The 27,902-nt window shown below is 37.3% G+C and overlaps 2 protein-coding genes across 3 annotated transcripts in view; one reads left to right on the top strand and one right to left on the bottom strand.

Moving 5' to 3' along the window:
* The window catches only part of LOC126753470 (uncharacterized), a 118,360-nt gene that overhangs the window by 44,921 nt on the left and 45,537 nt on the right, over nt 1-27,902 (bottom strand). The gene's annotated exons all lie outside the window — the stretch shown is intronic.
* The window catches only part of LOC126753681 (piggyBac transposable element-derived protein 3-like), a 28,678-nt gene continuing 4,568 nt past the window's right edge, over nt 3,793-27,902 (top strand). The window contains exons 1-3 of the mRNA XM_050465358.1: nt 3,793-3,892; nt 4,117-5,006; nt 22,047-22,162. Coding sequence (XP_050321315.1) covers nt 3,880-3,892; nt 4,117-5,006; nt 22,047-22,162 — 1,019 coding nt within the window. The 5' untranslated portion in view covers nt 3,793-3,879. The remainder of the gene's footprint in view (nt 3,893-4,116; nt 5,007-22,046; nt 22,163-27,902) is intronic.

Genomic DNA, 27,902 nt, shown 5'->3' with positions numbered 1-27,902 from the left:
ATGTATAATTGAAAACTAATCGAGATAGATATAAGGTTAAATATATACATATAAATGATTAGGATGACAAGTCGAGATGAAATCCGGGTGACTGTCTGTCTTGAGACATCTTGATGAAACTGTATGAAAAAGTGGGCGTGGCCCCACCCTCTAATAAGTTAAATGAACATATCTTCTAAACTAAGAAAGCTATAATAACGAATAAAGCTACAATAACCAAATAACCGTCCGGCACAAATATTATAAGAACTTCTACCGACATTGTGAAAATGTATGAAATCGGAAGATAATCATTCTTCTCATATTCTTATGCCTCAGTGCGAAAATGGTCGAAATCGGACCAGAACCACGCCTATTTCTCATATACATAGCACTTTTCAGCGCACAAATCGAGAAATAATTATTACATTTAACGGAATAATTGCTTTAAAGTAAGACACCTTATGGCCAAAAACTTCCTAAATCCAACTAAAATAGTTCAAGTACCGAGGTACCGAATATGGGGGCCCCAGTATCTATAGTTGACTTTTGATCGGAAATATCTTTCAATGTATTCAGAAAGAATCCTTTCTTGACAATAGAAACCTTGTGTATCAAGAATAGGTTGAAGTGGGTCAATACTTTCCTTAACCCCCATATATCTACGTAATATTAAGATTTTCGAACTTCCGAGTGACTTTCTACTTGGCCAATATTTGAGCTATCTCAGTGGAAATGAGTGTGTTTTAGTGGTAGCAGTGTATCTTTGAGCCTAAAATAGATAAAATTGAGCGAAAACTTTACCTAGCCCTTATATAACTAATATCTGGATTTTCGAACATCCGGCTGACTTAACTCCATATGATTGGTGATGGTATGTGAGGATCGCTATTTTCGTTTTTCTAAAAAACTTCGGTCAGTGTATTGCTTGGATTCCGATCCTCTGATTGACGTTTTGCATTTTAAAGTATAGTATTTCCCTGACTTTGATTCCTGAAATTGTAAGAGTATAAAATGTCCCGTTGCTCTTAGATTTTCCTTACTTGTTTTTTTATCCGAATGAAAAAAACATTCCTAAATAACGGAATGAAAGAATATTTAATTCCGTGTTCAACTATTTTGATTAGCTTTTGAAAAAAAGTTTGTCTTTGAAAAATATCAACATTCATTAGCTATTTTACTATTTATATATTATTTTGTTTTTGTAATATTTCTTTATTTATTGAATCTGCTTTTTATATTAAAAGCCTAACAAAAAGTAGGAAAATCTTAAATCTATTTAAAAACTAGACAAACTCAAGCAAGTAACTGAGCTGTTTTGGTGATATGTTGCTCTTTAGTACGCAGGCATACCTCTTCTTGTAAGCGTGTTTGATCGCGGGAATGTACCAAAGTAATGGTTGTCAAAAAAGTCTTGCGGTCTTTTTATTGATTTTTTTTTTATTGAAATTGAAATGAATTTTTGATGGCTCATGCCCAGCTCTTGACCGATGCTACGGCTGCTACTATGCCGGTCTCTTTTGACCGATTCAGCGATTTTATCGCAATTTTCGACGACAGGCCTTCCGGAGCGTGGCGCATCTTCGACCACCTCTACACCAGAACGAAAACGTTGAAACCATCCTTGTGCAGTGGAAATGGAAACTGTATCGGGTCCATAAACTGCACAAATTTTATTGGCGGCTTGAGATGCATTTTTGCCTTTATTGTAGTAGTACTGTAAAATATGCATAATTTTCTCTTTATTTTGCTCCATGTTTGCGACGCTATAACTCACGAACGACTTAAAAGAAACGACAATCAATCAAACACGTGTTAGCGCGTGAATGAGCTTTCCAAAAAGGTATAGCATGACCCGATGCAATGAATAAAACTAGAACTACGCGCTTTCAGCGCCAACTAGCGAAAATACCGTAAGACTTTTTTGACAACCAATATTAGCCAAAGCGTTTTGGGTGATCTCGGAGTTTAGATATATATTTAATTCTTTACCATGGCAATACCAAGATCTTTATGGATATTTTCATTACACATGTACCACGATGAACACGTGATTGTTCTAAGCAATTTTGATTTGATTATATCAATATTAGTTGCACAGGTCGTACCCCACAGTTGAATGCCATACATCCAAATCGGTTTTATGACCGCATTATATGTATAAAAGTACTTTGTTGTCTAGGCTAAGTTTGGAGTTTTTATTTAACAACCAATTTAAATTTGCAGCTCTTATCTTCATGCAAGTTATTTTACTCGCTTTGTGTTTTCTCCACGTAAGTCTTCTATCTAGGTGAATACCAACATGCTTACACTTTTGTTCATTCACATTTATACGCCAGTTGGCTAGCCGTTCTTCGACAGAACTTAAGTGCTCCGCTAATATTTTTGATGCTATAATGTGGCATTTGTTACGGTTCACTATAGCTGTGTCGTCCGCCAGAGTTGAAGTCAATATATTATTAGCTGTTGGAAGATCTGCTGTATATATTATCTATAGAATTGGGCCTAAAACACTGCCCACCAGCCCTTATCTGTTGTTCATCAGATATGAAATCTCCCACTTTTACCATAAATTGACTATTTTTTAAATATGACTCCAATGTTTTATACAATTCTAAAGGTAGAATGTTTTTTAATCTTATATAAAAGGCCTTCAAGCCACACCTTATCAAATGCCTGAGCCACGTCTATATAGCTGAACAGTACTCTCTGTGCTCAAATGCTTTTCTTATCTCGTTAGTTATTCTATTTACTTGCTCTATCGTGCTATGTTTTTCACGAAATCCGAATTGATGCGTTGGTGTTGTATTATTTTCGTAGAAAAAAGGAGACATCTTTGATAGTAATACTTTTTAAATACTTTAGAAAGACAAGGTAGAAGACTGATTGGTCTGTATGAAGGCGGCTGTGTTAAGTCTTTCCCAGACTTGTCTATCAAAATAATATGCGACTTTTTCCATGAAATTGGATAATATCCGAGACTCAGAATTGCATTGAAAAGCAAAGAGAGTACCTCTACAGCAATATTTGGTAACTCAATTAGCATTTTTGGGGTAATATTAACATATCCTGGTGACTTTTTTGGGCTAAGTTCTTTTATGATTCTAATAATTTCAGAAGGTGAAGCCTTAAAAGACGCAAGTGACTCGTTAGCTGTGTTGGGTAAGCTGGACAGCTTAAAGTTGTTCTTTGGACAATTAGGTTGAAATACCTTTTCTAGGTGAGTTGCAAAATAATTAGCTTTTTCCTCGTCGCTTCGAGCCCAATTTCTACCCAAGTCTCTTATAGGCTTGTTAGAGTCAATTGGTGGCTTCATGGACTTTTGGGCTTTCCAAAGGTAATTTCGCTTGCTTGAATTTGGACACAACTTCTTTACATACATTTCAGTGTTGAATTCTTCCTATACTTCATATACTACGTATAGGAGATTTCAATTGCAGCTGAGTGAAAGGGGAGCGATATATCTGTCATTCTCGTCTTGCACGCCTTTTTTCATTTACAAGCCTTTCTATTTCAGTATTAGTAATTTTTCTGAAACCAAGCAGCTTATAGCTTTTGTTTGGTGTTGCTAAGACAGCTGCATTAGTTATTATATCATATAATTCTCTTATGTTTTCGTCAATATCTCTTCCTGTATTTATTTTGCACTGAATATTAATATGGCTACTCACGTCTTTATTTTAGCCAATTCGTTTTATAACCCTTTCTAGCTTAATCAATTGTGAGATCTGCTGTTTTTTTCTTTCAATGACGTTCAAATATTATTTTATAGCTTTGTTACCGATATGTAATGATTGTGCGTTCTCTTGTGGTCTCACTCTAAACAAAAGAAAACGAAAAAACTGCACAAAAGAAACAAAAGAGTCAGCTGTTTGAGAACGTCATCCGAAAAGTGTAAACATGCGGCCACATAGTGAGTATTTATTTATTTGTTTTACATAAATTTAAATCATAAGTAGTGAATTTTGTTGATAAATAGTAAGTGTGTTCGATCTTGTCACAATATAATGTTGAATTGTTTAACATTTTCAGGCAGCTAGGTGTTAGTAAAGTTGACATATCACAATTGTGCTATATAGGCACAGCATGTTTTTTTGATGTAAACTCACGTTTGTGCTATCTTACATTTTTTTACAGGAAAATACTTTGATTTGAATAATGATAACGACGTTCAAGCTGCATTAGACCTCTTAGACGATTCTGATGCAGATTTCAGTGACGATAATGATATTGATGATGAAACTTGGGTACCATTCAACATTTTCCCAGAATATCCAGCAAGTGATGAAGATGATAATGAGAATGCAACTGCATCAGCAATTTCTCAGGACGATTCAAGTGTAGCAGCTCCGCAAACATCACGGCCAATCATTATTTCTAATATTTTGTTAAATGCAGCACAGCCATCATCTATCAGAAATGTTTCACTAAATACGACTCAGTCATGCACTTCCACAAGTAATACAGCGAAAAGACGCCAACTATGGAAAAGTGCTCCATTTGATTGCAACGATCTACCCATTGCATCTGGTTGTCAAAACATAGCATTAGTGAAAACGCCATTGGAGTACTTCAAGAATTACTTCCCAGAATCGCATTATGACGATGCTATAAAATTTACAAAAATGTACGTTATGAGCACACGTGGGCAGGAAGTCCGATATCAACAAGCCGATTTTAAACGATTTTATGGATGCGCAATGATAGTGGGGTGTCTTGGATTTCCGAAAATAAGAATGTACTGGTCACATGAATGCCAAATTCCTGCAATTTACAATTCAATGTCACGTGACAAATTTTTGCAAATGCGATCGGACATTCACTTTGCAGATGTTTCTGTGCCAGACCCCTGTAACAAATTGTGGCGTGTACAACCTGTGATCGATTTAGTAAGAAACCGTAGCAATAATTTAGCAACTGAAATTGCACAGTATTCAATGGATGAACAAGTTATTCCATTTACTGAAAGATGCCCTGCGCGTCAAACAATTCGATCAAAACCAAGACCTACTGGTCTAAAAAATTTGGTATGTGCAACTGCAAGTGGCATGATAGTGGACTTTGAAGTTTTTCAAGGCGCTGGCACTTTTCAAGATTGTGGCTTAGGGCATGGCCCATCTATTATAATGAGGCTAACAAAACACCTTCCAAAAGGCAGCCATATATATTTTGATCGCTTTTTCACAACAATACCCCTCATTCAGTCGTTGCACCAAATCGGTTTCCATGGAACAGGAACCATAATGGCAAATCGATTGGACAAAAATTTGAAATTTCCCCAGGACAAGGAAATGAATAGGGGTGATATTATCCAGTTCACGAACGGTGACAATGTAGCCGTTGTCAAATGGAAAGATAGCAAAGGTGTCGTAGTCGTTTCCAGCCAGTGCGGCAAAGACCCCATCGGCGAGACAGATAGGTGGAACAAAAACATGAAACGCCGTTGCCCTGTGCAAATCCCAAAAGTGATAGAAAATTATAATGAATTTATGGGGGGTGTCGATATAGCTGACCAGATGCTTGAATACTACAGGATAAAAATGAAAACCAGGAAATGGACTGTAAAAGTATTTTTTCATTTTCTTGATCTGGCTGTATTCAACTCATGGATGGAGTCTAAAAGAGATGCCAAATTAGCCGGCCTGCATAAGTCCAAAGTTAAACCCTTTTTAACGTTCAAAATGGAGCTGGGAACAGTACTGGCGGGATATTATCAAGCTCCTGACTATGTTGAACCGTTTAAAGTCGATGAAAATATGTATGGAACGAAGTATCGACCACATGATGCACCTGACGACGTAAGATTTGATCGCTACGATCATTGGCCCTCATTCGCAGATGAGGCACCTAGAGTTTGCCGCAATAATTGCGGTAGTCGGACAAGAGGACGATGCCAAAAATGCCACGTCAGCCTTTGTCTAGCAAAAAACAAGGATTGTTTTGAACAGTACCACACAAAAGACTAAATATGTTCCTTATTAATTAGCTATTTTATTCCTAAGGCAATGAAGTACCTAACATTTTTTTCTATTAATGCATTGAATTTTCGGCATGACTTTTTGTTCATTTTTTTCAATAAAAGAGAAAACGAAATATTATTTTTGTGTCTTATTTCTTGGAGCAATTTTTCAGCCTAAGACCTAGGTATCACAATTGTGCGATGTCCTTTTTCCAAAAAAAATCATTACAGTCATGTTCATCATGTAATTTGTGATCAAAAAATGCAAAACTTTCTTTCAGATAGGTGATTTCGGTGGAATTAGAAGGAATCAAAAGCATAGGTCTGAAAGGGATAAGAAGTTAGACCCACTTTTGGATTAACGAATATGGGTTGTTCACATAACTTTAGTAGTACAGGAGAGTGATCAGGGGTGATCAGAAAATAGGTCAGAACATGTATCAACTGTTATGTGCGATTTATCATTTACTTGTATATTAAATTGTTGTTATTTTTAAAATTAAATCATCTTTTAGTGTTTTGGTTTTCTTTTCATTCTCTCTTTTAATATGAAAAATATTTTTTTTTTAATTCTTATCTATTTCAAATTAAAAGTATTTAAATTTTTAATCCAACATGTTTGATATTAAAAATTAAGTTTTCGATTTAAAATTTGTACACTTAAATTAACAAATAATATTTTAATTCTCAATTCGAAACCGTTGGAATAGGAATTAAATTTTCATCTTTGATCTCAGATGTTTGATCAAAATTATTTTGGGATTAAAAAACAACAAAATCGGGGTTAAAATTTATGTGCTTTAATTTGGTATTAAAACAAAATCCGATTTTAAGCTTTGAAATATATTTTTTAATCCAAAATATGTGAATTATAAACTTCGCAATAATAAGCAATGAAAATTATATGGTTAGTAAATTTTACTAACTGGAGTTACACTATTCATGAATCACGACACTTAAAGTGATCCTTAAATAATGAGTGATAATAAGTTCATAGAGAGAGAGAAATAAAAAACTTTAAATGTAAAAATGTCAAGTTCCCAGTATATACTCATATACATATGTATGTAGTTATGTACAACTAAAGTGCACATGCATACTACTTGTATATGCGTGTACGAGTAGTCTTAAACACAAGAATGTGTAATAAAAGAAAGTCTTTGATTATGTCGTACTTTGAAGGCTTCCATTTAATTTTGCTTGAATCCATAAAAACTCAAAACAATTAAAGAAGCAATAAATATTTACGCATTTATCCATGCATGAATGTACATACATATACATATGTATGTATATAAACATATGATATGTTTGTTTGTATCTATGTTTGCCGAGCATTTGTCAGCGTATAAATGAATCAAATCTCCAAGAAGCGCTCGAATGTGGTACAAATATTTTGTAAAAGTTTGTTTCAAAGATAAAAAGCGAAAAAATGAAAGTAAGTCTATGTTTCTACATACATACTTATGTGAATTCTGACAGAATTACATATTCGAATGAGGTAGCTTTAAAGATATAATCGATATAGTTCGAACTCAGAAATATTTCTTCGGACACTTCAGCAAATTATACGAAGTTATAACAGAACTTTGTGTAGATTAATGCAAGATGATTTCAACTTCTCTTGGGAAAAACGTGCATCCCGCCCATTGCGTTGACTAAAGTTGTCACGTAGGAATTAAAGCTATTCAGCACAAAAGCGTAAAGGGATTGAAGTTGCTGATTTGTCTCGACCGCTGATATCGGAATTTTACAGGATATGGCTGCCATACAAACTAATCGATCAAAATCAAGATAAAGATCTTTTTATTCTTGTATTCTATGTGGAAGTTAATGGTGTTTCTGTATTTGTTTTAATTTCTGATAAATTATGGATCTCCTTCATAGAAGATGGTATTTCGCCTTTTTTAATTGAAAATCGTTTGTCAGTACGTTGAAGAATAATTGTCTTCAATTTTTTTTTTGATACAACTTTATCAGTTATTGTTAATATCTTAATATTATTGTACGATGGAGTCGTTTGGAAGCAGTTTTATTTAGCCTACATACTTTTGCAAATAACACTAGTTTACTGCCATTTTGCAACTGTGATGTTAGAGGTTTTTTCTGGCTACTTTGGGTTGTTAAGTCTAAAATGGTAGTAAACACACATAAGATTTTTTGTGCTGTAGTAAAGTGGTGTAGGAATCAAACCACCACAATTTTCTAAAATGTACGTGTTGGAAAATGTTCGAGGTCAAATTCGTAGTCTGGACACCTCAAATACGACACCGACCTAGTAGCACATTTTTTTTGGCAAATTTTTTCCTCAGCATTGTTGAGTAGTGTAATCAATCCACGGTATGCCGTAAATATGTTTAAATATGGGTAAATCCGTCTTATGTATGTATGTATGTATGTCTAAGTAACTTAACACATTAGTGGTAAAATAAGTTTATTCATAAGTGAGTATGTTTATTCAAAAGCTTGCGCGAATATACATACATATACCATATAACGCATATTTACAAAAATGTAAATATTTGTATGTATGTATGCGCTGAAGTGCATTGGTATATATGTACATATGCATTTGTATTATAAGTAAATACATACATACATACATAAAATTGTGACGATATTTTGTGGCCCTTTCTCACTGTAAGAGTCATTTGAAAGGCACTGTTGGGGATGAAGGTGGAGATGACTGTGACGATGATGCCAGCTTGGAAAAATGTTTAACAGCTTGTTGGACGATACGAAACCTAGAGTGGAATGGACTTTGTTGGCTACAGAAAATTTATGTTGCATTTCCATTACTCTTTTGACCAGCTCGGGTATAACGATTCGGAGAAAATGTTTTCCTTGAGCTCATCAAAGCTCCAATGATTGCCGAAGTATTATTGACCACTACGAGGCGCCAATTGGATATTCCAAGCGCAGCCAGGCCTTTCTCCACCTGGCCCTTCCAACGGAGTGGAGGTCTTCCTCTTCCACTGCTTTCCGCGGCGGGTACTGCGTCGAATACTTTCAGAGCTCGAGTGCGACGACTGTTTGTTTGATGACAGGAGATATTTCGTCTTGCCCTCGTTCACTGCCAGACCCATTTACTTTGCTTCCTTGTCCAGTCTGGAGAAAGTAGAACTAACGGCGTGGGTGTTGAGGCCGATGCTATCAATATCATACGACAGCAGCTGTACACTCTTACAAAAGATTGTACCTGTTTGATTAGGTACTGCAGCAAGAATTATTTTCTCCAGCAGCAGGTTGAATAAGTCGCACGATAGGGAGTCGCCTTGTCTGAAACCCTCCCGATCCTAACGGCGCTTTTGGTGTTGCTCAACGTCAGTTTACACAGGCGTATTAGTTTTGTGGGGATACCAAATTCAGACATCGCGCCATAAAGGCAGCTCCTTTTCGTGCTGTCGAAAGCAGCTTTGAAATTAACGAAGAGATGGTGTGTGTCTATAGCATATACTACATAGTAGCTGTCATAAAAACTCACTGACAAAAATGAAGTTCTTGTACAGAAACATTTTTTTTGTATAGGGTATTCTAGCTGCGTTGCAACCGAAATTAAATTTTTTTCTTGTTTTTTGATATTTAGGTGATTAATGAATTGTATTTAATTGGGTTTTCCCAAATATATTTGACTAATTCAATTGGTAATTAAATGGCAAAGCTATGTTTACATAACTATAAAAAAGATGGCACACTCTGTTTCTTTGGTTCACTGGTTCACTTGACTTGAGCTACGAAAAATAATTTAGATGTATAGAAGATACAAATAAATTAAACTTATTATAAAACCTAAAAAGTATATACATACATATATATATAAGTATATATGTTACTATGTTAAATGGCGACTTAATATTCACATAATTAAGTGCATTGTTCACTATCACATTGACCACTTCTAAACAATACAATTAAAAAAATTAATGAAAATTATTCAATTAGTTTCAATTTTAAAATTTCTTTCAGGGTGTATAACTTTTATACGTATTTAAAAGGATCTACTGAAGCATAGTTGTTATTGTTATAATGTTTGACGTTACTGTTCCCGATGCCAGCACCAATGCTGTCAATGTAGTAGATAGAGGGAAGAGATGGCACACTTGTACATTCGGTGTAAATAAATAGAATTTGATTAAAGGGTAACTTACCACTTTGGCGCCATGAAATTTTACGTAGCTCACAAAGCTAACTAAGTGTTTGTTGCGCGCAAACTTTCAGTCACTCCTACTTCGGTACTTTACGCTCGAGCTGAAATATATTTTGATATCCTCCGCATTTCCAACCACTTGTTTATTTTAATAATCTTCTTCCTTGCTTTTTCTTCACTTCTATCAAAAATGTGTTTAAAAATGAATTTTTTTTAGAGTACTTTTCATTAAAAACCAGTTTTAAAGCAACTTGTCGTGAATATTGGTACACAGCTGTTTTGGAACGTCGGCAGCAGAGAAGATTTTGAAGGCACGTGCATTCTGAACGACTTTATAACGTTATAAATATAAATATACGTATGTATGTATATACTTTTCTGCACATACCTATTTATGCAATTCAATATGCATATGATACTAAATATAAGTTTATGTATGTACTTAAAGGTTTCTTTGTTTTCCAAGTTGATTTTTTTTTGCTAACGCACATAATACATAAACTAACCGATAAAAAATACTATTATGTATAGTCCTGTTATAAGTTCTGTTTGAAGGTCAGGTCATTATAAAATTAAGCTCCAAAATATTTTTGAATAAAGGTGGTTTTATTTAATTATTATTACCTTTTTTAAGGTAATCAAACGATTGCTTTTGTTTGGTTATAAAATGTTTGAAAACCGACAGTAGGCTTTAATACGAAAAAGTTTTAACACTGATCTGGTCGATATACTTAACTACAACTGTGTTCGAAATAACAGCAGTGGCTTAACCAAGAATTCAAATGAAGCAAAAAATCGTGTAATTGATTTTTATTACGAGTTATTATTATTGTATTTAATTCGCTCATATTCAAGTTTAAAAGAAATATGATTTCTTAAAATAATAAGATAAAGTTCTTCTTTAAATAAATAAAAAAGTTTGTAAATGAAAATTTCAGCTGTGGTTAATAATAGCAGTATTGAGGATTTTGGCACTCACGTCACTGTTGACAGTCATAACTTTGAAGTTGTAGATAATTTCGTATATTTGGGAACCAGTGTAAACACCACCAACAATGTTAGCCTGGAAATCCAACGCAGGATAACTCTTGCCAACAGGTGCTACTTCGGACTGAGTAGGCAATTGAGAAGTAAAGTCCTCTCTCGACGAACAAACACCAAACTCTATAAGTCACTCATTATTTTCGTCCTCCTATATGGTGCAGAGGCTTGGGCGATGACAACAACTGATGAGTTGACATTGCGAGTTTTCGAGAGAAAAGTTCTGCGAAAGATTTACGGTCCTTTGCGCGTTGGCCACGGCGAATATCGCATGATGGAACGATGAGCTGTATGAGATATATGACGACATTGACATAGTTCAGCGAATTAAAAGACAGGGGCTACGCAGCCTAGGTCATTTTGTCCGAATGGACGAAAAAACTCCAGCTCTGAAAGTATTCGACGCCGTACCTGTCGGGGGAAGCAGAGGAAGTGGAAGACCTCCATTCCGTTGGAAAGATCAGGTGGAGAAAGGCCTGGCTGCGCTTGGAATATCCAATTGGCGCCACGTAGCGAAACGACTGGCGCTGTTGTTAATTTGGCTATAATCGCGTAAACGGTGTCTACACCAATTAAGAAGAAGAAGATCGGGGATTTTATATCAAAAATCAATTAATTCATTATAATAATTTAAAATAAAGTTTAAACAATTAGTATTTCGTCGAATGACCGTTGTTGGATAACACAGCTGCCCATCTCCTAGGCATGGAGTCCACCAAACGCTTACATTTCTCGAGAGGAATGGCCTTCCACGCCTTCTTCACAGCACTCCATAATTGTTTTGTATTTGACGAATTATCTTTCCCTATAGCTTCTTCGACCTCTGTCCAAAGATTCTCAACTGGATTAAGGTCCACTGCTAATATTCACAAACCACTGCTATTATTTCGAACACAGTTGTACATATGTGCTTCTCTTGACATAATTGTTTATTTTGTAGAGGGATTTCAAAGGATGCGTTTGCGAACAGTTCAAACACGCGTGGACGACTACTTTTATTTCTGTCAGCTACTGTAGATGTTTGGGAAAAGCGATCAATAGTGCGGTAAACAAGAGTTCTCCAAAACCTAGTTTTTTGAGAAGCTCATAAATTTCAGTTGTGTTTTTTCCACATTTATGTGAAGCAATCTCCAGAGTACGATTTTGTTTAGCTCCCTACTCCATCGTTAATAAGCGAACACAAACATTAAACTGATCAAAATGGGTAGACACTGCATACAAATTATAATGAACAAGTAAGAAAGGGATAAGTTCCGATGCAACTGAACATTTTATACTCTTGCAACTTGCAAAGAGCAAAGCTAGGGATAATTCTTTTCCGATATCAATAATATGCACATATATCTGAAAGGTTAAACCATTTTTTGGTAAAAGGTTCGCAATAGGAACTGTCTCGACAATGTCTTGAGTTAAGGTAAGAAAAAAAGTACAAAAGTCGTCGGCATCATCTTTTTTTGTCCGGACCTTAGCCTATTTTCCGATTTTCTTGGCCGATGCCGATCACTGCATAGAAGTGTTTCGAACCACCGCTATAGTATTTATTTTTAACATTTCTCTCGACCAATCGACACGAGCTTTTTTTGAGCGTTTGATAAATTGTGTGTGATCCAACGTTTTTTACAGTCAAATATTCATGCAATATTGAATGTATGCTAGTTCCACTAATGACCTAAGTTGTCTCAATCTCACGATAGGTCACATGACTATCTTGCAATATCAGTTTGAGCACAGCTTCAATAGTTTCCGGAACAACAACTGATTTTGGATGACCTTCTAGAAATTCGTCTTAGAGTTATTTACGACCTCGATTGAATTCAATATAACATCATTAAACACCGAGCGGATGGAGCTTCATTGTCAAAAATTGTATTAAGTTCATCTATTTACTGTTGAAAAGTTAATCGGCATTGAAAGTTGTAAAAAATAATTGCGCGTAATCTATTTTTTGACTAAGATGAATATTTCAAGTTACTGTAAACAACACATATAGCGCTCGTATGTCAAAACGTTCTGAGTATGTAGTATATAATCAAAAATGTCAAACTTTACTTTACTTTACTTACTTTTGTGTGTTTCCAGATTGTAGCCCTATTGTTTCCTAATTCCGAAATATAAAAGGCAACCTACGTAACAATAGCTAAGTTTTTGTTTACAATTTGATGATTGATTCTGATTGCGTCCTTTGCATATAGCGTTAGATAATATCAAGGTGTGATTTTGATTAAGTCCTTCAGATAATTCCAGAATTTTATTTTACTTTGGTAACCTCAAAAACAATATCTTTTTTGTGTTATGATAAAGTGGTGGATGATGGAGCCATGTGTAGAAGTTCACGCAAGTGAGGAAAGTTCTCTGATCGCCATTCTCTTGGGAGTGTCCAGAAATGATTGTTTTACATATGGCTCAAGCAGCGATGGACGGAACAAGGACCGAGGCGAGTAGGTCCTTGTGTCATTCACTACAGTGTGGGAGAGAGACTTTAATTCCAGGGTGGGCAAAGAAGGTAACTTTGGCACTACGGTCGGTAAATTCAGCCTCCACGATGAAACATCCCCAAATGGGTTGAGGATGATCGATTTCACCCTGGCCTATGAGAGCTGCCCCCGCCACGATATCAAAATCCTGCTTGACGACTTTAACGCCAGGGTGGGTAAAAAAGGTATCTTTGGCACTACGGTCGGTAAATTCAGCCTCCACGATGAAACATCCCCAAATGGGTTGAGGATGATCGATTTCACCGTGGCTGGTTATCTTTAGTACCAGATTCCAGCATAAGAAAGTTCATAAAGCCACCTGGCTGTCTCCGGATGGAAAAACCATCAACCAGATCGATCATGTTGTGATAGACGGAAGACACGTCTCCAGTGTTTTAGATGTGCGTACGCTCCGAGGCCCTAAGATCGACTCAGACCACTATCTTGCAGCAGCCAAGATTCGCACCCGCCTCTGTGCAGCAAAAAACGCACGTCAACAAACAAAAGGAAGGTTCGACGTTGAGAAGATGCAATCACAATAGACAGCCGAACGATTTTCTACTCGACTTGCACTCCTGCTCTCTGAGAGCACTCGTCAGCAACTCGGTATAAGTGAATTGTGGAACCATTGGTTTTTGCAAAATGCAAAAGAACAGATAGATACCGAGAGTTAAGGAGGGAAGCGGGACACATTTGCAGACAGACTGAGATAATGCTCGAACAGAAGGTTTCAAGACAGGAGGATACTCTTGTAGAAACCCCAGATCCAGTGACCGATGCCCAGAGCATACTAAAATTATGCAGGGAACACTTCTCCAGCATACTGAATGGCAGTGAAAGTATAACGCCAGAAGAAGGCGAACCCGATTCCCCAATCGGTGACGATGGAGCATGAAGAAGTTCGAATAGCAATTACCCGTCTGAAGAACAACAAAGCAGTGTGGGCCGATGGATTGCCGGCCGAGCTATTCAAACACGGCGGCGAAGAACTGATAAGGAGCATGTATCAGCTTCTTTGTAAAATATGGTCGAACGGAAGCATGCCCAATGATAGGAATTCAAGTGTGCTCCACAAAAAGTGAGATCTCACAATATGAGCCAACTACCGGGGGATAAGCCTCCTCAACATCGCGTATATGCTTCTATTGAGCGAATTGTGTCAGAGATTAAAGCTCACTGTCAACAAATTAATTGGGTTTTATCAGTTATCAACAACTTCACCATGTGCCAAGTCTTGGAAAAGACCCGAGAAAGGAGAATCGACACTCACCACCTCTTTATCAAAGCTGATTTCGACAGCACGGAAAGGAGCTGTTTTTATGCCGAAATGTCTGAATTTGGTATCCCCGCAAAACTAATACGGCTGTATAAACTGACGTTGAGCAACACTAAAAGCTTCGTCAGGATCGGAAAGGACCTCTCCGAGCCGTTCGATACCAAATGAGGATTTAGAAAAGGCGACTCCCTATCGTGCGACTTCTTCAGTCTTCTGCTGGAGAAAATAATTCGAGTTGCAGAACTGAATTGACAAGTACAATCTTTTATAAGGGTGTACAGCTGCTGGCGTATGCCGAATATATTGATATCATTGGCCTTTACAACCGCGCCGTTAGTTCTGCTTTCTCCAGACTGGACAAGGAAGGAAAGCAAATGAGTCAGGCAATGAACGAGGGCAAGACGAAATATCTCCTGTTCTCAAACAAACAGTCGTCGCACTCGACTTGGCTCTCACGTCACTGTTGACAGTCATAACTTCGAAGTTGTAGATAATTTCGTCTATTTAGGAACCAGTATAAACACCACCAATAATGTCAGCCTGGAAATCCAACGCAGAATAACTCTTGCCAACAGTTGCTACTTCGGACTGAGTAGGAAATTGAGAAGTAAAGTCCTCTCTCGACGAACAAAAAACCTAACTCTGTAAGTCACTCATTATTCCCGTCCTCCTATATGGTGCAGACGCTTGAACGATGACAATGAGCTCACGCAAATAGATTGGAGGGGTTTGGCATTCACTACCGTGGTGGTACCCTTTGCTTCGTCGTTAGGCCCTTTGCTTAATAAGGCAAATCTCATTAAGAATTTCTGGCTTTTTGTTTGGCGTGTTTGCTTGACAATTAATTTCCTTTTTTACAGTAGCGATCAATACCAGTCTGAACTGATGGCCCTTTTTTGCTTGGTACATTCTCACCTTGCATTTTATTTTCCTTCGCTGTCCGGGTGCTTGCTGGCTGCATAGTGGCTGCTGTCAGTGGTTTTGTTGTTGCCCGATTGCTGTTTACTGCTGCTTCTGCTGACTGCGCTTGCTTAGTCTCTCTTTCGTCTGATCGATGCGATGACTCATCATCGCCGTTACATTTGTTTTTGCCAGGAGTTGCTTTTGTTGGCTCGACAAAACTGAAGTAGGCATTTAAGGAATGCCTACGGTTTTGCGGTTGAGGCTGCGAAGCACTCATAATTGTTTGTTTTTTTGTTTTGTTTTTTGTTTTTATATATTTGTTTTGTGCACTATTTGTTAATGTTTATTATTAAAAGTTTGTGTGCACTGTTTTTTATTTGTTTGTTTGTTTTTATTTATTATTTTTGTTTGCTTACTTTTTGCAAAAATTAGAATCACGGAGCGAATTCAAAAACACGTCCGTACACTTTGAACACAATCGAATATGTATGAGATATATGACGACATTGACATAGTTCAGCGAGTTAAACACATTTAACAGTGGCTACGCTGGCCGATTGGACGAAAATACTCCAGCTCTGATAGTATTCGATGAAGAGGAAGAAGCAGAGGAAGAGGAAGACGTCCACTCCGTTTGAAAGACCAGGTGGAGAAGGACCTGTCTTCGCTTGGAATCTTCAATTGGCGCCACGTAGCGAAAAGAAAAAACGACTGGCGCGCTGTTGTTAACTCGAATATAAGCGCGTAAGCGGTGTCTAAGCCAGTAAAGTAGAAGAAGATAAAATGGTGGTTCTTCATTGCATTCCCTGATGGGTGGTAAACTCTCTGATAAATAAAATATGAATTTCGTTTCGAATAAAGTACCTTTTAATCATACATATGTATATACCATATGCATCATAATACATTCCCACTGAAGTATATACATATATATGTACATATATCATAACACACACATTATTTACATACATATGTACATGTGTGCTAGACGGTTAAGGTGTTTATTGAAATTCGCTCAGTTTTACCCTGATTGTTAATGTCAACAATTTACTGAAGTGCAAACAAGCAGACCTCATCGACAACTCACATCCATAAAATATTTGTCTCCAAGTTCACATATCTTCGGGGGAGATTTCGCTAATAATGTATCCTTAGGCAGTCTTAGGTTTGTTATTGTACACGAATTCTTCAAATAAGAGGCGCCAAGGATGCTATGACAAATACAAGTACAGTGAAAAAGGAAAGTCTTAAATCCTTGTCATAAAAAAAATTGCGGCACGTTTAATTCAATCTATTTCACTCGCCACTGGGGTTCGCACTTGCCTGGAATCCTTAACAAGCTTCAAAGTACTTAACTCGTATTTTAATCATTTACGATCAAGGCTTAAGCTGCACAACAAAAACGAAAAAAATAACCATAAGCAAACATACAGAGGAGAATGTCAAAAGGCAGAGCGCGTGAAAAGAAAGCGGCAGCAAAGCCTGCGGTTATTGAAATTCTGATAACGCCGCTTAAGTGTGGAACAATTTAAAATAGAAAGAAAAACAACGAAAAAAGCCGTACGAACAAATACAGTTATTATAACAATAACCATCATAATCGCACAATACCAATGCAGCGGATGGGATTTGCTTGTGTTAGCAGCATAACAAATTCACTTGACTTTTGGCCTCACAGTGGCAGCAAAGCGAGTAAATCCAGCGGGCGTGTCTGCCTCGCTCGAATGGCCCACTGACGTTTGACGACGGAAGTCAGCCAACAGCTCGCGTCCGTCAGATGTCAATAACAATGCGCCACTTTCTGCATGCTGATCAAGAGTCGACCGCAAAATTACCGACAAACAACAACAAATTGCTTCCAATCGTTAAAGCCGAAAACAGATGCCAAACTTATATACACACAGAACGTAGTACATACATACATACGTATAAAAAATACTTTATCCATTTCCTAACATCTGATGGCCGCCGACTGAAAGCACGATTCAACAAAATTTGGAGTTGATCCGTAACTGTCTATTTATCAAGAGACTAGTTTGAAAAGCTCCGTCAGGATCGGGAAAGACTCCTCCGAGCTGTTCGATACTAAACGAGGTTACAGACGATGCGACTCCTTATCGTGTGACTTCTTTAATCTTCTGCTGGACAAAATAATTCGAGTCGTAGCTGCTGGTGTCCTGTCATCAAACAAACAGTCATCGCACTGGCGACTTGGCTCCCACGTTACTGTTGGCATCATAACTTCGAAGTCATAAATAATTGCGTCTATCTGGAACCAGTATTAACCCCAACAACAATGTTAGATTCCAAATCCAACGCAGAATAACTCTTGCCAAAAGGTGCTACTTCGGAATGAGTAGACTCTATAAGTCACTCATTATTCCCGTCCTGCTATATGAGGCATGGACGATTACAACATCTGATGAGTCGACGTTACGAATTTTCGAAGAATTGTTCTACGAACGATTTATGGTCCTTTACGCGTTGGCTATGGCGAATATCGCATTCGATGGAACGATGAGCTGTATGAGATATACGACGACATTAACATATGTATGTAGTTCAGCTAATTAAAAGACAGCTACGCTGGCCAGGTCATGTCGTCCGAATGGACGAAACTCCAGTTCTGAAAGTATTCGACGCAGCAATTGCCGGGGGAAGCAGAGGAAGATCCACTCTGTTGGAAAGATCAGGTGGAGAAGAACCTTGCTTCACTTGGAATCTCCAATTGGTGTCACACTACAAAAAGAAGAAACGACTGGCGTGCTGTTGTTAACTCGGCTATAACCGCGTAAGCGTTTTCAACGCCAGTAAAAAAGAAGAAGAACTGGTTGCAAGAGTATATAAATCCAGGGTTACACTTCAAGAGCTCTGTCTGTGTGTTTGAGCATCTGGTATGGTATATTCTGCACTCGTCAGCAAAAATTTCTAATTTTGGGTCTAACCGAACATTTTGTACTCTAGGAATTTCGAAAGAGCAAAGGTGGGAAAATACAAGTGTCACAATATTTTGTATTAAAAGACATTGTGAAGGAATTTCACATTCATTATTCGAAGAAATCGTAAAGTGATGAAAATCACGTTTGGTCTCTTATTAAAAATATTACAGGTTTACTCAGTTTCATTACGATATTTGGAAAGTTCGTAATATTTATTTTGGAATCGAGCTAATTAACTCAACGGATATAAACTTAACAATGATTAGTTTCTTCATTGAATAAATATATCGGTATTATAAGAAACAAGAAAAAACGTTAACTTCGGCTGCACCGAAGCTAATATACCCTTCACAGGTGCATTTCTTTTAGTAACTATGTGTCCAGTTTGTATGGAAGCTATATGCTATAGTAATCCGATCTGAACAATTTTTTCGGAGATTATGTTATTAGCTTAAGCAGTCATCCATGTCAAATTTCGTGAAGATACCACGTCAAATGAGAAAGTTTTCCATACCAGCACTAGATTCCGATCGTTCAGTTTGTACGGCAGCTATATGCTATAGTAAGTCGATGTGAACAATTTCTTCACATAATACATTATTATTTTAGAAAATAATCTGTGCCAACTTTTGTGAAGATACATTGTCAAATGTGAAAGTTTTCCATACAAGAACTTAATTCCGATCGCTGTTTGTATGACAGCTATATGTTATAGTGGTCCGATATCGGCAGTTCCGAGAAATGAGCAGCTTCTTGAAGAGAAAATGACGTTAGCAAAATTTCAAAATTTATTTAAAAATTTAATTAGAATCGAAATCACTGTTCTCTTGCTAGGATAAAATCTGGACAGATTGCGCTAACCCTTACTAATGCACCTGCACATATTGACCAATATAAGGTGCAAAGTTTAAAGCTGGTTTTAGTTAAATAGAAGCTAGGGAAACTTTTAACCAGATTATATCTAATTAAGGCACGATGATGCACTGTTATTGGAGAGAGATTATCTCTGAATTTCATCATGTATGTATGTGGCATAAAGTCAACTGGAAGTTCGAAAATCTGTACCATCACAAATGGTTTGTACCACGCCTAATTTAGTCACGTGCCCTATGAAGCTCCTCCATTCAATATATGATGTGAATTCAATGCCTCTGTTGTATTTACTTAATGGGAGTGGTTATTATTCGCTTTCATCCATTTTCACACCATTTGAGGAGATGCTGAAAGGAATATACTCAGCAAGTTTGTTTGATAAAACTTTAGACGTTTTTACTGCATTCAACATATTAGGAAGCAGAGCTACTCCCCCTTTTTAAAAACTTCACAGTTCCTCTCTTCTGCGATCACCTGCGGTAAATTTGAGTTTAGATAGTTACCCGGATTTCAACTCGCCTCGATCATTTATATATATAAATACTTATGTATATCTACTTCGATTAGTTTTCTGTGATACAAACAACCATTAACTCAAGAAAACTATTCTACTCTGTAGCATCATGAAATATGAAAGCAAAAAATTATTTGGATAATAATATTACACATGGCAGGTTGTTGGCTTAAACTGTGATAAAAGTGTGTTTCTCAACATAATAGAAGCGTTGGGAATATTAATTGTTGCGATAAAATAGGGGAAAAAGTTAAGAAGTTTTCAACGGATATGTTCTTCTACTGAATTAATATACATATGTATATGTATATAAATGCAATATATAAAGAGATGAATTTTTAGGTTAAAACACTTAAGCATATTCTATGTTTGCAATGACTATTGGCTATGTAATAAGGATTAATGACAGAAACGCAATTTTTAAATTGAATTCATCAATAACAATTACCTGCTTATGGCTGGGTGTATGTTAAGAATATGCATTTCGCATTCTCCCTTATCAAACCATTCTTTGATGTAACTTTTACGATATTCAGGTCAAGAAAATGGATTCAAATCAGGTAAGCGCGAGAGCGCCTACATACATTCATAAATAGCATGCAAATCGGCTGATTGACCATTCACTCTAAGAGAAGCTTGTGTAGCGTAAACATTTTACCAGAAAGCTTGTTAAACTGATAAGAAAGCGTCGGAGGGTAATTTATATGCAAATGCGTTCCGAAGCAAGAAAAAATTTAAAGTTTCGATTAGAAATTTTTTTCCATTTTTGTTTTATCATTGATTCGATTATACTTTTTTCTTTTACCGTTGGAGATAATGGGAATGTGAAACTTTGATTACATTACAATTTCAAATGATTATATTGTAGGCGTTAATTTCTGATTGACACCTGTAATTAATACAAGTGGGTGTCTGTGTGTATGAGTATACCATTTGTACTATACATATATCATGTGTATAGTATACCATATTTATTGTGGTAATTCGGTGCCCCAGCAATGTATCAATTGGTTTCGCAAAGAAAAAATTAATTGCAAAAAGTACGAAAACCTCATGTTATTTAAATGGGAAATAAATCGTCGTTGCGGCACGGGTTATTAACAATATTAAGAGCTCATATGGGTTTCATAATTTTTTTTAGGGCATTTACTAAAAATTTTGAGGGCGCTGCAGACTCAAAAATAAATTTGGGAAATAACGGACACCCTGATGTAGATAGTCATCTCATCTTCATTCATTCGAAGCATATACAAATAATTCCGATTTTTGACTTTCCGCACTTTAATAATTTCTCCTATTTATAAAAAAAAGTACGATATTATTTTTTGTTAACTCGTTATTTGAGGTTTTATATTTTTCTTTTAGCACGATTGGAAAAAAAGCAGTGAAAAGATATGTTATATTAAGAGATCAACTTTCAATATTACTGTTTATATAATTTATTTATTTATAAGATAATAAATGAATACCAATCACTAACACTACATTGGCAGAAATAGAAAACAGAGAATTATGTTGAGGGAAATGGATATAACCACCAGATTAATGCCCAGACTTATTCATAATGATCTCCACATGGCAATCGTCGTGTTCTTCTTCTGACAACGCGCTCTACATATGGACGCGGGTTCTTCAGTGGCGCGCGGTAAACGGCCATGAAAGTATTCTTTTTACAGAGGAAAAAAAGTTAACTCTTAAAGAAGATTTTAATCAGCGAAACAACAAAGTTGACACAAAAACTACAAAAGGCGCAAAAAAAGTTATTTCAAAGGTCTAACGTTGTCACCATTCAGTTGTTGTAATGGATTGTTGGGGTGTCTCCTGTAAAGGCGTTACCCTTCTTCACTTCCTTGCAAGCAGGATGTTTTAGAAGGCGTGGTAAGGTAAATCAGTTAAGTAATTTCATGGAGAGCATTGGATTTTCAGAAAATTTTTCTTCAGCACACAGGACAAAAATCACGCAGCAGCGGCCTAAAAGCAATATTCTTCATAGCTGAAGATGATTGGTCGGCTGGAAGCCCTAACATGAATCCATACGACTACAGTTTGCGTTCAGAGTAAGAGAACATGACCTGTCGAATACTCTTAAAAAATTTGGACAGACTCAAAAAACCTTTGGCTTGTGTGAAATCAGAAAGTGACCATTTTCTACATCTTTGTAAAAAATGTATTACAGTTTCCTTTTAAGTACGTCCTATACTTATAACCTAACTTGTGACGGGATTAGTATGTACATATGTATGTATGTATATTCACACATTATAGATCGCCGTATCTACCGTATAACCAGAGATTCAGTTATTTTTAGATGGAGACATTTGAATATTCATTTCAGCGCCATAAATAAATTTAAACAACAACAAGTAAGAAAGCGCTAAGTTCGGGTGCGACCGAACATTTTATACTCTTGCAACTTGCAAGGTTCAAAGCCAGGAAAATACTTTAGGGTGTAAAATCAATCAAAGAGAGTAGAGTCAGCCGTATGTTCGAAAATCATGATATTAGTTAAATAGGGACTAGGCCAATTTTTCGCTCAAATTTATCTATTTTTGGTGCAAAGATACACTGATATGAATAAAACACGCTCTCTTATTTTCCTTGGGATAACACACATATTCGCGGATATATGCGGTACAAAGTCACTCCGAAGTTCGAAAATTTTTATATTGGGTATATGGGGGCTAAGAAGTAATGGTCTGATTCAACCCATTTTTGACATACAGGCATACCATTAGAAGAGAAGAACTATTCCTTAATTTCAGTTATAGTATATATCACACATTGATCGACAGTTTCGATCAAAAGTCAACTATAAGTACCGGGGTCTAAATATTCGGTACCTAGGGACTTGAACTGTTTTTCTTGAATTTAAACAACTTTTGGTCATAAAGTGACACATTATAAAAATATTATTCGTGCAAAGTTTTATCCCGTTATATTAATTGTTTCTTGATTTGTGTACTGGAAACTGAACGATATAGCACAATTTTAAATTCCACTTTATTAAAAATCTGATATATGGGAAGTATGCGTGGTTGTCCGATTTCGTCCATTTTCACAATGTGACATAAGAATATAAGAAGAATGCCAGGTACTAAGTTTTGTCGAAATCGGTTAGTCGGGTCCCGAGATATGGGATTTCACAAAAAAGTGGGCGGTGCCACGCCCATCGTCCAATTTTTGCACCGTCTCCTATAAGCCTTTCTCATACAATCTCGGTGGTAAAATTAAATGTCTCTGACGTATTTATTTATTGATTTATCGCGCTTTTAGTACTTTTTAACAGTACCGTTAAATGGGGAGTGACTGGGATTATGCTCCGATTTCATCTATTTTCACACTATCGGGAGAAGTTCTTATAAGATTTGTACTCAGCAAATTTGGTTGTTGTAGCTTAAGTGTTTTAGGAGATATGTATGTAATTTAAACTTGTTAGAGGGCGAGGTCACGCCCACTTTTTCAAAAATGTTTGCCCCCAAATGTCCCTTACAGCTTTATATCTTAATTTAGTGCTTAGTTATGGTACTTTGTGTGCTTTCGGTTATTGTTATTGGCGATATGTGGGCGTGGCAGTGGTCCGATTAAGCCCATCTACGAACTCCAATTTTTTTGTGCTAAGTAACCTACCAAGTTTCATCAAGATATCTCAATTTTTACTTAAGTTACAGCTTGCACATACGGACGGACGGACGGACAGACAGATAGTTTACCGGATTTTAACTTTTCTCGTCATCCTGATCATTTATATATACATATATTACCCTATATCTATCTCGTTTGGTTTTAGGGGATACATACATACTTTACAACCGTTAGGTGAACAAAACTATAATACTCTGTAGCAACTGTTTGCAAGTGTATAAAACTGTAAAAATAGGAAAGAGTTTTGCTGGCTTTATTCATAGTGATTGCATAAGTATGCCCATTTATTTAAATACGAACGTATGTATACGAATATGTAAGTTTGTTCGAATGTGTGCGCAAACACTGCAAATGAGTGCGCAACTGTGTACATATGTAAGTATGTCGAATCGGTTTAATAATGCCGAGCTAAACCGACCAGCAAATCGGTTGTAAGTAAAAATTTCAGTGGCTGTGGTTACATATTTATGTACATCCCCCACCTTCTACAATTTGTTGGGTATTTTTAAATGTCTTGCAGCTTGTCTCTTTATCTTACGCCATGTAATAACAGCAGAGCAACCGGAGTGAACTCCCTCCACAAGCCATAAAAAACAATAAAATCTGCTAATATTTGCATAATGGCCTTCGTCAAGCGCCCGGGGTGCAGCCATCGACATCGTAAACACTCGAAAAGCGCAGTCTTACGAATGCTGAAATGCTACAACCGACAACGGCTGCAGGCCACAAGTGCTGTTATTCTTCAAATACTTAAAAATATTATCTGTCAATTTGTATTTGGCACTGTCGCCATTTAAATCCGCATCCTGTACCACGCACCACCATCATCGCACTCTCCAGGAGGCTTTCATGGTCCAGATTGGTTGCAACTGTGGTCTATTACGAATGCAGATGTCAGTTGCCCTGCCAGTGCAACTTGTTTACACAATAGACGGACATTTATGTATGTACAGTTGTTGTTGTTGTGCAACCAACAAGTGGCAACTGTTTTGAAAGTGACATTCCTTCATTTGAGCGGAAAGAGAATCTGTCAGGATTGAAATCATATTAGTCATTATGGGCTGCCCTTAATGTTGAGCTCCCACTTGTTGTTTTCGCAGCCACTTGTTGAATTCATTCGACTTATGTTGGCTTCTGGGAAAGACAGCTTTGACCGTCAAAAGCTTTAAGAACACGACAAATTGGTAGGATTGAGCATTATAAAAAAGACGAGGTGAATTTCTCATATATGGCCTTTCCGGTTTACTTCTATTCTATTAATAAACATGCTAGTAATTTTCTTATAATATTCTATAAAGAGGTTAAGCATTTTTTCTTCTTCATTTCTATTTTTACGTTCATCGGCTCTGAAGGATCAAGTTCTGGATCATGACCTCAACATAGTTCTCAATGTCTACAAATTGTAATAATACGTGTTATGTTCAGAAATAAACAGAAAATTTGAAATTAAAAATTTCTCGGGTTTGGAAAGTCCAGTATTCAAACTTTGTTTTCAACTTTTATTACTTTGTTTTTAAAAGCTCAAACTAACGATGTACCAGCCTCCATATTCGTGAGACCTTAATCTTTTTCCAAAAATAAAGAGAATCTTAAAGAGGAATCGTTTTACAAGATAAAAGAGCTAAAGGCTATCCAAAAAATCGAGTTTGAGAAATATTTCGACGATTCGAAGAAGTGCTGACATAAATAAGTGCATAATATCGATTGGGGAATGAACCAAGTCGCTAACTTTAAGTTAGACAAATGAATAAATATATGAAAACACGTGTTTAACACACCTCGTATGTACATAATTTGCGCTGTGCATTATAATTATTTCTGAAGTATCTTTGGATTGGAAGTAAATGCAATAAAATGAACCAATAATCCGAGGCTTGTTGTTCTTTTTCATTTTTACTGTTTTTTAAGTGGGGGGTTCCAAATCCAGCGCACAACCCTGTGGAGGGGATGTTTCGCCTTCTCACATTAGCTCGCCTTCAAACGGATGTTCTTAGGCTACCCAGAGGATACTTGGTCAAAGACCGGAAGTCGCGAGCTGCTTGAACCATATGTAATGTGTTTATACGGATATGTATACAGTTTAGAATAATTTTAAAACTGTCATTAACAATCAAGATTAAAACTGTCATTGGGTTTGTTTGAATTCCTTATTTAATCGCTCATTAGCAGACTTATTTATTCTAGTTGTGTTCGTGGACACAATAATAATTTTTCTTCTTTACTGGTATAGACACCGCTCTCACGGTTATAGCCGAGTAAAGTCGCTAGTCGTTCTTCTTTATCGCTTTTTGGCGCCAAGTGAAGATTCCAAGTGTAGCCACGTCCTTCTCCACCTGGTCTTTGCAATGGAGTGGAGATCTTCATCTTCCTCTGCTTCCCCCGGCGGTTACTGCGTCGAATACTCTCAGAGCTGAACTGATTTCAACCATTCGTACGACATGACCTAGCCAGCGTATTCGCTGTCTCTTAATTCGCTGAACTATGTCAATGCCTTCGTATATCTCGTACAGCTGATCGTTCCATCGACTGGGATATTCACCGTTGTCAATGCGCTAAGGACCGTCGTAACGCCGGCTCATTAGATGTTGTCATCGTCCATGCCTTTGCACCATATAGCAAGACGGAGATGATGAGTGACTTGTAGAGTTTTATTTTGTTCGTCGAGAGAGGGCTTTACTTCTCAATTGCCTACTAAGTCCGAAGTAGCTCCTTCTGGCAAGAGTTATTCTGCATTGGATTTCGTGCCTGACGTTGTTGTTGGTGTTAACGCTGTTGTCTAGATAGACGAAATTATCTACGACTTCGAAGTTATGACAGTCAACAGTAACGTGGGAACCAAGTAGCGAGTGGGACACCTGCAGGTTTAATGACAGGAGATATTTCGTTTGGAGAAAGCAGAACTAACGGCGCGGTTGTTGAGGCTAATGATGAGGCTCTTATTGAAGATTGTACAGCCTCTATATTCATCTCTGGAGTATATTGAAGAAGTCGCACAATAGAGGATGGTGTCTTGTGTAGAAGTTCACGCAAGTGAGGAAAGTTCTCTGAGTGCCGTTCACTTTGGAGTGACCAGAAACGATTCTTTTAAATAAAGTTCAAGCTGCTGACGACTTCCGGTATTAGACCAAGTATCCTATGGGTAGCCAAAGAACATCCGTTTGAAGGCGAGCTAAAGTGAGAAGGCGAACCATCCCCTCCGCAGGGTTGTGCGCTGGGTTTGGGACTCGCCACGTAAAAAAACACCCCCAATGAAAACTAATCAACAGGATGAGAGACCTCCCTTTTGATGACGTCCACGGCAAACGCATCAAGGATTAAGATTTGAGGGCATGCACCTGGAAGGTCCGATCCCTTAATTGAGAAAGGGCCGCTACCCAGCTGGTTGATGTCCTCGTGAAAATAAAGGCTGACATCACCGCCGTCCAAGAAGTGCGATGGACGGGACAAGGACTGTGACAAGTAATCCCTTGTGGGATTTGTGGCCATATAAAAGTAAGTTCGGTGTGGGATTCGTGGTGGGAGAGAGACATTGTCGCCGAGTCCTGGCATTCACCCCGGTGGATGAACGTCTAGCCACAATACGCATCAAAGCGAAGTTCTTAAACATATTGCTGATTTGCGCCCACGATCAAAGATGTGTTCTATGAGCGCTTGGAGCGCATCTATGAGAGCTGCCCCCGCCACGATGTCAAAACCGTGCTTGGTGACTCTAACGCCAGGGTGGGCAAAGTGGAGACTGATCAACTTCGCCGGAGCCCGAAATATGGTTATCTTTAGTACTAGATTCCAGCATAGAAAAATTCACCAAGCTACCTGGCTCTCTCCGGATCGAAAAGACACCAACTAAATCGATCATGTTGTGATAAACGGACGACATGTCTCCAGTGTTTTAGGGGTGCGTACACTCCGAGATCCTAACATCGACTCGGACCACTATCTTGTTGCAGCCAAGATACGCAGTCGCCTCTGTGCAAAAAACGCACGTCAACAACCACAAAGAAGGTTCGACGTCGAGAAGATGCAATCAAAACAGACAGCCGAACGATTCTCCACTCGACTTACACTCTTGCTCTCTGAGAGCACTCATCAGCAACTCGGTATGAGGGAACTGTGGGACGGCATTTCAAGCTCCTTCCGTACAGTTGCAAACGAAAG

This window comes from Bactrocera neohumeralis, chromosome 3 (genome assembly GCF_024586455.1).
Source record: "Bactrocera neohumeralis isolate Rockhampton chromosome 3, APGP_CSIRO_Bneo_wtdbg2-racon-allhic-juicebox.fasta_v2, whole genome shotgun sequence".
In the NCBI taxonomy this organism is placed as follows: Eukaryota; Metazoa; Arthropoda; class Insecta; order Diptera; family Tephritidae; genus Bactrocera; species Bactrocera neohumeralis.
This window is presented reverse-complemented; position numbering and strand designations above follow the sequence as displayed.